The sequence below is a fragment of the Fusarium solani genome (genome assembly GCF_023522795.1).
Source record: "Fusarium solani strain SB1 chromosome Unknown bctg00000000, whole genome shotgun sequence".
Taxonomy (NCBI): Eukaryota; Fungi; Ascomycota; class Sordariomycetes; order Hypocreales; family Nectriaceae; genus Fusarium; species Fusarium solani.
The window spans coordinates 1093021-1102535 of NW_027072157.1; the positions used below are offsets into that span (position 1 = coordinate 1093021).

At 55.9% G+C, this 9515-nt stretch overlaps 2 protein-coding genes across 2 annotated transcripts; both read right to left on the reverse strand.

The window, feature by feature from the left end:
* Window positions 1-4086: 4086 nt before the first annotated feature.
* On the reverse strand, window positions 4087-4485 carry MRS44_000354 (uncharacterized protein; the record flags this gene model as incomplete). Its single annotated transcript, XM_065623998.1, has 1 exon — window positions 4087-4485. One exon carries the CDS (start codon window positions 4483-4485, stop codon window positions 4087-4089), a length of 399 nt encoding a protein of 132 aa, XP_065479729.1.
* A 4442-nt stretch (window positions 4486-8927) lies between these two features.
* On the reverse strand, window positions 8928-9515 carry MRS44_000355 (uncharacterized protein; the record flags this gene model as incomplete). The annotated part of the gene is made up of 2 exons (XM_065623999.1): window positions 8928-9065; window positions 9267-9515. The coding sequence occupies 2 exons, from the start codon at window positions 9513-9515 to the stop codon at window positions 8928-8930; spliced, it is 387 nt and encodes a 128-aa protein (XP_065479730.1).

Sequence of the window (9515 nt, forward strand, 5' to 3'; positions counted from 1 at the left end):
GCTCGCACAACTTTGTACTCGGGTGTGTTTGCAACAACCGAGGCAAATGCTGATGGCGTGACTCGCACCCACGAGGACGGCGCGGGAAAGACACCCAAGTTCCAGTGGAGGCCTGAAAAAGAAAAGGTAGATCGATGAGATCGATTCCCATCAACAGATATCCGTATGGGCATGCGGGGTGCAGCTTCGAAACTGTTGGCACCCTTAAGACGACGGTTGAAGAGCGACAAAGTCGAGGCGCTCTGTCTGAGTGTGAGTGCCAACTGTTCAACATGAAACACGCGATACCGCCGTTAGCTGAGGAGAGTGAGCCGTTGGCGCCATTTCTGTCTGGCTCTCACCAAGCTCAACTGCTTTCCGCTGAGGGTCGGTCGGCTTCTCAACCACTCACCAGCTGTTGTCAACGACAAGACGACCAAGACAACCAGACGAAATCATGGCTTGAGTGAATCCCCACCGTTCCCCGCCATCGCGCCATTTAGACCATCAACGAGACGATGCCCACCACCCACTGGACCCCCAACCCGTTGTCTCTGTGTCGGTTGGGGGCTTTGCTGGGCAACGTGCTGTGAGGATAGCCGCGACACGCTGCAATGATCCTCCGCTGACTGTTGTGACATCAAGCTTTGAGTGAGATGCCGGTACGTTATCGTTCGAGAGCAAGACGGCGGGGATGTCATCCTCTTGGACTCTGGGCGGCGGGGCGGCGGCATGACTCGTTGGTCTTGGTCGCGCCCTAGCTCGACAGGACAAGGCTTGCAAGGGTCGAGGGGGTGAGGCCAGAGGGACCCGCCTGCAACGTTCTCCACGGCTGCCAGGGGACCCTCCAGCTTGAGTGAGACTGGACTCGGCCGATTGCTCGCCGGGATGCAACAGCAGAGCGGCCGGCTGGCACACTGACGCTGTCCACTGTCCACAGCCCGCCCTGAGGCCGAGGCAGGGGACGACCTGCCCTTGTATCGAGATGCCGCGCTAAGCCAGCATGTCGTATCGTGCCAAATTCTCCTCCCATCAGAGTTCTGAACCGTTGCCCGTTGTGCCTGTAACTTCACAAGGCAGAGGGAATGACTCGGAGATGTGCACGTCGACCCTGGCTTGAAACGTCTTGGACTTCATTTCCAGGTATTTCCCGGCGCTCTCATGTCAGCTCATCAAAACCAAGAGGCCTCGCTCCTTTCGCGTCCCGTGGATGTCAGAGTTTTGCCATGTCCGTCTCTTGACCTCGATGGGGCCATCATTAGCATCGACCGGGTTGCCAGGGCCGCGCATAATAATGATTTCCCGCTCTGGCCGCGGTCTCTGCACCGGTCCCAGCGCCAACGCTGCCCAGAGCTGCCTGTGCCACCGTCGACGCTTCGTCAAGTGCTGTAGGTATATGTACGTTGTTCAGAGGCCATCAACCATCGCCACTTGTTCCACTCCATGAGAGGGTCGATCCGCCGGTAGTACAGAATAGTCGGTGACAGCTGTCCCCTACGGACCGCTCCTCAGCGGACCGCGCCTTTGGTTGACCTGACCTGAGCCGGTTCCATATTTCCTGCCGCGGCTGTTTTCAACTCGGTTTGCCGGTGCCTTGTCTAGTTTCAACACGATGATGGAAATGGGGCTTGGTTGAATTATTCCAAGCCTTGGGCGCTGGTCTCGGATCTCTCATCCACTCGGGGCTGCGATACCTGGCGCAAAGTGCAGTTGATGACGAGTCCATGGCTTGCTTCTAATGCGCAACGATGGAGCGAATTGCATCTTGTGCCTTGCCCCGAGCTGACCGGTTGAGATGAATTCAGCTCCCAGTTCTGCAGCCCCCATATCCATACATGTGCGTAGAGCGTAGAGTACGACGTTTCACCTGCAAAGCTCGGAGAATTTTCTGCCCTGATGCTTGCTGTACGTACGTCAGCCCATGCATCTTGTCTTGTACCTCGCAGATTACAGACACGAGCCTTTCACTCGCAGCCAGGCACAGCCGGCAGCACAGCCCGGCGAGGTCTGCAGGTCTCTGCTGCTTGTTCATCCCCTTGGTCGTAAAGAGACATGGTGCTGAAGATCTCTGGATCCCGCCCGTAGGTGGAGTTCTGAAGTTCCTGGTTGTTGGGTTGTGCTCAGTTCAGAGTGGTATGTATGTGTGTCAGAACAGTCAGTTATCAACTGGCGTCGGAAGAAACGTGACGGGCTGTCACTTCTTTGCGACACCTGATTGAACCGTAGTCGCCGAGATGTCTGGCAACCCTGAAGGGTTCAGCCCAACAAGGATCATTATTCTTCCATGGAATGCCATGCCAGATGAAAGTCAGGATTGACGAGATGCCGCATCTGATACCGGCATTTGTTTCTGTGCCATCTCGAGGCGATCGAGGCCTGCAGTGATCGGCTTCGACCCCGGTTTTCGGTTCCATTCGCCCACAGTCAAGCTTGCTAGTAAGCCTCGACGAGAGCCCGACGTCGTATCGACATTACCATCTCAGCCGCCCTACCGCCTCTCCTTCGTCTCTCTCAACACAATGTCGGCTGCTGTCACATCCAGGCGGATCAGGAACTCTGTGATCCAATCTTGGGAGCCGACCGCGAGGATCGCCCCCACCTGACAGTTCGGCTATGACCACTAGTTCGGTTCAGCTCAATCCCTTGCCGTTGCACCTGTCAGGGCCGGCACGATTCAGACACCGGCATCAAGATAACTAATGACAAGGACTGGTATAATGCAGTTTGCAATGCGACCTCGCTAACTTAGTGAAGCCGGCTCCAGTTCTTTGAAGTTGACAATGGCAGCGCCGGCGAGGCTCCAGGCACGCACCGATCACGGCGCTACCCGTTCGCTATACAGTCTCCATTGCCTGCGCGGAACAACTCCGTTCACCTTGGTACCTCGGCGTTGCATCGTGGATTCCTAGAGGCATTAATGCCAGTTCGGTGAGTCCTTGGAGGCACTAGGCAAAGACCGAAGTGCACCTGATCGGCCCTCAGTACAATGAGTAGCATGGCCTTTGGGGCACCACTTCTCCTAAGGGTTCTTGTGCTTGTGACCATCTGTCCTGTCAAGTGGCGTTGCTGTTTTCGAAAACGGATATAAGCGCAGAAACCTTGTAACCCAATTCAGTTTCCCCGACATGCTCGATGAGACAGGCGACGTCAATGCTGAAGCCTGACAAGATAGGCATGTCGTGATTTAGTTGGTGGAACCAATGGCCTGATCGCGATGAAGATATTCCACAGGTAAACATGGGGCAATCGTTCAAGTTGTCCATGGTCAGGGTCAAGAAGCATGGACAAGCCGGAGACGTTAGTGTCAAGAGCGAGTCAAGTAGTTTGTGCTGTCAACCTAGTCCCCCATCGTCATACGAAGCGAACTCCTCGAAATAGCAAGGAGTCCGCTTCCGCCCTCATGATCCCGGGAATGACAAGGCTTCTCGCGTACACATGGCCAAGAAACCAGTGGCCCGTGCCTGGACGGATCTGATGGAGTTGTGTGGTGGGTTCCGGGATGTGCTGTTCGTGGAAACAGAAGGGTTGGTGAACATGGGATTTTTCTCAGGTGTGGTCCGTAGTAGCGTCATCGTCGGTAATTGGCAAGGGGAGTTTGCTGTAAATGGTATTAGAGTTGGCCAACAGGCTTTGGGCTTGGTGGTTACGAGGCCACGTTCTCAGCCATGGCAGAACTGTTGGTACGACACTGTCAAATGTCAATAAGCGGTCTTAGCCACGTTGCTCGTCCCTATTCTCCTCTTGGGCTTTTTGGCTGGTCCTTGGCATATGAAATTTTGACGTAAAACCTCGAACGTGCAACAGCGTTGTGAATGCAGGCTGAGGCAGACCCTGGCTGAACGTGCCAGATTTCAGTCAGAGGGTTCAGGCTGGCTAATGGTCTGATCTGAGTACCCGTTTCAACGGTTGCTTCCGATTGGCGTGAGCAGGTGTGGCACGTGGCAGCCATCGCTAAATCGACCATTGTTTTGAGCTGGTCTCAGGTCAGATCATGGGAGGGACGACGGTAGGGCCAGAGAAGCGTAGGGCAGGACAGGACAGGGCAGGGCAGGGCTGGGTGACGTACAGACAGCAAGCAAGCACTTTGGCCGAGTGTGTGCTCTTCGATCAAGAAGCTTGGCCAGGCTCAGATCTGACCATGCAAACATATTTGCTTCTTTCCACGATTGGCGACGTCTGGCCGCACCCATACCATACCATACCAGACCATGCCATACCATTCATACCCATGGCCGATGCATACGAGATTAAACCAGCCAGAGCCGGATGGTCCGTCACCGCAAGATCCATATCCATGCGAGGGTGCATTGACAAAAGCCTCTGCTGAATCTGACGGCAGATCAAAGTCGTCCTGACTGTCATTTTTGGCACGGTTGCAACAGCAAAGTAAGGAACGAATTGCCGTGAAGAGTTGATTGGCGACTCCTGGAGGACAATCCTTGCAGACCAGATGAGGAGGGATGAGCAGTCGGTTGGTGGTGTGGCCTGTGTGGGTGGCAGGGTCATGGTTGCAGGAGGTCGTCTTGCCGTCGACGACTGCAGTGCGACTGGCATTCAGTGGATGAATGTTGTGAAGGTGGCCTGAGGCAGTGATGGCAATTGGCTCTTTCCCCATCCTCATTGAGTTTCTGACCTTCTCAATCTATGCCAAGGTCGCGATTGGGTATTCCAATCCAAATAGTATCAAAAGCCACCCAGAGTATATTTTGTTTTGCGGCGTATGTGCAGATTACAAAAACGGTCGGGCTTGTCATACGGAATGAGCTATCACAACTCCCGGACGTTGTCCTTGGTGTTGCTGGACCGGCAGTGATTCGCTGCAGACAAACCGTTGTTGGCACCATACTTCTGACGCTAGTCCGAGGTAGCCATCGGAGTCTTTTTCGTAGGTAGGTAGGTTGTATGCGAGCAACAGTCGTCGGCGGAGGCGGACTCAGACTCAGTCGTGAGCTTGCTGCAATGCAGTCTTGTAAATCGACTGAACTGCAAGGTGCATTACACACACTTGCTCACATGGATGCGCAGCTCTCCCCTAATTACCGGTCAAAGCGTCCTATACGGCTGCCACGTTGCCCGGCAGAAATGAACAGGAATGGAGAGGGCTTGCGATATCCATACTGTACATCCATGTATGTGATGCATTAGGGTATTAGGGTTGAAGATTTTCAGGTGCAGATTACGGAGCGGACTTGAATATCAGAGCAGCCACGCGACACCGTCTGCCCGGTGGTAACGGCCAAGGACACCAGCGGGACCTATCAGACCCCCGAGAGCGACATTCCAAGGGCCTCACGTGCGAGACATCTGCCCATCTCTTGAGCCAGCCTTATGCGCGTTGAAAGAGGTAGTCTGCCTGTATCCGTAGACCGCTCCAGCTCGGTCGGTCCACTAGATACTTGCTGTACAGGCTGTACGATGAAGCAGATGAACCCGTATGCTGTATCTCGCCAGCCACACGATGGAGAAGGAGCCCACTGGAAACTGGAGATGAACCAGCGCCACATCTCCAGTATTACTGTACCTTGACCGAGCAGGGCCTTCACGCATCACCGCACTCACTCCTGCGCCAGCATCTGGATCCATCCATGGCCCCGACATCACCAGCAGTAGGTGTCATAGTGTGTAATGGGCAGGTACTGTACCCGTGCTCGCCCTCCTGCTTGATCAAGAGAGTGAGCCTCCATCGCACTAGCGCGCCGGATGTAGGTGCAAAATTCCCGCAGCGCACGCCCTGGCTCGGCCTGCCTGCCTACCTGCCTGGCAACTGGGACTGGGACTGGGACGTAGCAGGCGTCTCGTCTCGTGTCTTACAGGGTCGAGAGCCAAACATCAACGGAGACGTCCTTCGCCGAGGCGGTGAGGACAGGCATCACGATGGATGCTGCTCGCTCCGGACGGGGCGGTTCGGTTCCTCCAGGCTTTTCCAAAGCAACGTCGAGCGTTGGATCGTATGATCAGCAAGCCCAACACTTATCATGGGCTCGCCAATCTAGTTAGCATATCCCGCCTAGCATGATCTCTGCGTGCAATCCGTCAAGAACCCCTCACCGCGGATGCAACACTAGAGGAGGAGATGTCATCTCTGAAGAAGCGATTCCCCGGGGAGCCATGCTTAGCCGTAGCGCGCAGCGTTTGGGGAAGGGAAGCAGTGGGATGGAAGGGAAGGTTGGGCGGAAGAGGTGGGTTGCGCCCGCGCCCGCGCCGCCGCCGCCGCGAGCCTCACGGGTGCCGGATGATCAGCAACCGCATTTTCTGGATTGGACCTGGAAATGTCGGAGAAAGGATTCGACGTTTGTTTGGCCTCGAATCAAGCCTCGTCGACGACACCTCACCTAGGAAAGAAAAAGTGTGTGGGGACCAGTAGCAGCGAAGCCCAGCCCAGCCAGGAATACATGTACTGTAATGCACCAGCGTTGGTTTCACCCGTTGCCAACCACCCCCCCAGTTCTAAACTCTAATCCAGGATAAGGCGTCTATCACCATCTCCTTATGGCGTTGGCGCGGTCGGCATTATTGGCAACCATCCATGGTTTTGGTAACCTGCGACGCCATTCCGGCCCGTAATGGACGTGGCTTTGGCTCGAGCCGTCGACAACTTCGTCATGTTTGAATCAGAGAATCTCGCATCCCGGTGAGGCAACACAAAAGGAGTTGAACCATGCCTTAATCGTTCGAGCCTGGGGTAAAGGGGAGAGGGATCTCGATATTATGGGCCTGGCTGGACCTGGCTGGGTTGATACGATGCGATGCGATGCGATGCTGCGCTGTGCAGTCCCTACTGTGCTGGGCTGCTCGTCCAGGCGGCTGCATCGGCGTCAGGGGACGGGAGAGGGCTGTGCATGCATCATGGCCTGATCGACCGTAGGGCCAACGGCCATGGATGAGGTTGATATGGGATGCTTGCCCTCTCCAAGGGTACCTGGGTATTATTATTCATCATTTGATCATCTGGGGCATAGATCAAGGTTACACTGAGCTTTCATCATCAACTTTGACCATCAGCTCTCATGCTCAAAATGCGACAGGTCAGCTGTCCGTCCTGGCTGCGCGTCACTCAGACCTGATAACCGAATTTTGCCAAAGTGCTGGCATGGCATGGCATGGCACAGCATGGCATGGCAGCCCGTAAAGCCCTCTTCTCTCCATCAAATCAACCTCGGCGCTGCTGTGTCGGCTGGAGGATGTGGAGGCAGCGTTTGAAACGTCGGGGTCTGGAAGTCCTTCAGGGCAGACCATCCAGCACATCGGGGCTAGCGGAAGGCAGGGGGCTTCCCGCACCAGCAGGATCCTTGGATCCTCCACCTGGGGTGCGACCTGCGGCGGATGCTCTTTCACGCACAACATCCAACTTGGGAATCGATACTGTCGAAAGTTTGCAATCTTAATAAAAACAGACATGAGGTGAGGTGCTGTGCGGTGAGACTTTTTGGTGTTGTGTGTGCGCTTGCGTGTGTGTGTGTTGTGTTACCAAGGACAGCAATAAAGAGGCATTAGGGTTTCCTCCGTCCGAGAGGCGTCTACCTGTGGTAAGCGGCACGCGGAAAATTGCAACAGGGGATCGCCCAGAGCCCAGTCGAGGCCCCCCTCCCAAGCTCGCCTTGTGGCTCTGAATCCCTTGGCTTGCCCTGTTGAGCCTGGAGCCCGGAGCATGGGCTTGAGCTGGGGGGTAGCATGGATAAGGGTCAAGCGGGTGACGGTGGGAAAAGAGCCGAAGTCAGGAACGGCATGGTGACAATCGGCCGGGACGGACCAGGGTGCTGGCTGTGGGTGGTGGGGAAACACCGCTCAGCAGGCTCAAGTGGCATCGTGGTTTATCCTGCTAAGGGCGAAAAGCACGTAGACTCCGCGTCATGGCTCGAAATAGATGCCATATAGTGGTCAATGGTTCTGCACGGCTTGCTGCGAGCCCGACTCCTGTCTGATATTGACGCTGTATCAGGTCGACTCGGCGTGCCTCGTGTGCCTCGTTTCCCCCTACCTCCCTAAGCACTTGCAAAAGGCTATTCTGGATGTCCCGGGCTCGATCCCGTTTCCTCTTCAGGCTCCTGCTCAGAGCGCCAGGAGCCAGAATTGGATGCTGATGAGACGGAACGAGGCACTCACTCGCGGATGACATGAGCGCCCTGGACCGGCACGAGCCTAACCAAGGTCAGTCTGGCAAGTGTTGGGTTGGTTGACCCGACCCCGCCATCTGGTTTGACTCCCGCCTTGTCCAACGTGCAAGGTGCCGCCTAGACGTCGTTGGGTCGCCGCCAACAGCTGTCAAAGAGAGTTGTTCGAGTCAAGCTGCGATGGCATTGTTGTGGCCGGCGAGTCGATGGAGCGGGAAGCTCAATGGAGAGCAACAATGAGAAGACGGCTGACTAACAGGCACACTCCTGCTCGAGGCACAGCAGCACAAGGACGGCATAGGGGAATGTGGGGAGGAGAGCTGAGATTATCCACCTCGAGCGTCACCGCAAAGGACTGCAGGTACAGGCAGTAGTATGTACATTTGCTCGTCAGTCGTCAGAGTGAGGTACATACATCGGATACATGCCCGCCTCCAGGTTCAGCTGCCTGCTTTACCGTGTAATACCGTTTGCCACCTTTTTTTTGTGCACATCTCATCTCGTGCAGTCTCTCATCGGCTCTGGGCCGCCCTGGCCCTGCCCTGCCCTGGGCTCCGGTGAACTGGTCCCATCATGGGCCATCTCCAAAAAAGCACAACCTATGGTACGTACCGCGCGCCATGGCTGAGGCGCCCATGGATCCATGGAAAAGTCCATCCCCACTTGGCGTTGGCGCGCTCAACCTCACCCCAGCCCCGACGCTATCCCAAGCCCGCTCGTTCACACCCATAACTCCACATTCTCACACGCCCATTAATGAGAGTGAGAGCAAGAGAGCGCATCTTGCACGCCCACCCTCGCGATGGCTGGCTGGATCTCTCTCCCCCAGCTAATACCTCACTTCGCACCGCAGACAGACGCAGCCAGCAGACGCAGGACAGGCAGTAGACAGCTTCCAACAGGCATCAAGACGGTGGATTCTGCGGGCACTTTGGGGCAAAAGCGGATCGCCGCCGCCGCCGCCTCATCTTCTGTCTGTTCAGAAGTGAGGTGCTCTCCTCTGCTTGCTTCTCCTCTGGTGGTCGCGCCGGGGAAGCAAGATGGCTCAACCGTCGTGCTTCTTTTCTCGTCCGTTCTCTTCAAATCTCTTGCCCTCCCGTCATGAGCTAGCTAGCGCACATCTGATGCATGCAGTCGGCTCGTCTTCTCAGCCTTCTACGCATCACCGACGCGCACTTGGCGGGATCCGCTAATTGATCCCTTGCCTTGCAAGACGCCCTCGTCTCGTCGTAGGTCGTCTTCGTCGTCCGTCGACACCCTTCCCTTGGCACCCTCGTTCGCTCGCTCGACACCACCCTCGACGCCATTAGGCTCCTCGGCTCCTGGTCCCTGTCCCGGTCTCAACGTCGTCGACAAACGCACTGTGTCTCTGCCAAAAAAATTTCCCCTCTGCGCTGCGTGCTTTAACTTGCTTGGTGCTATCAT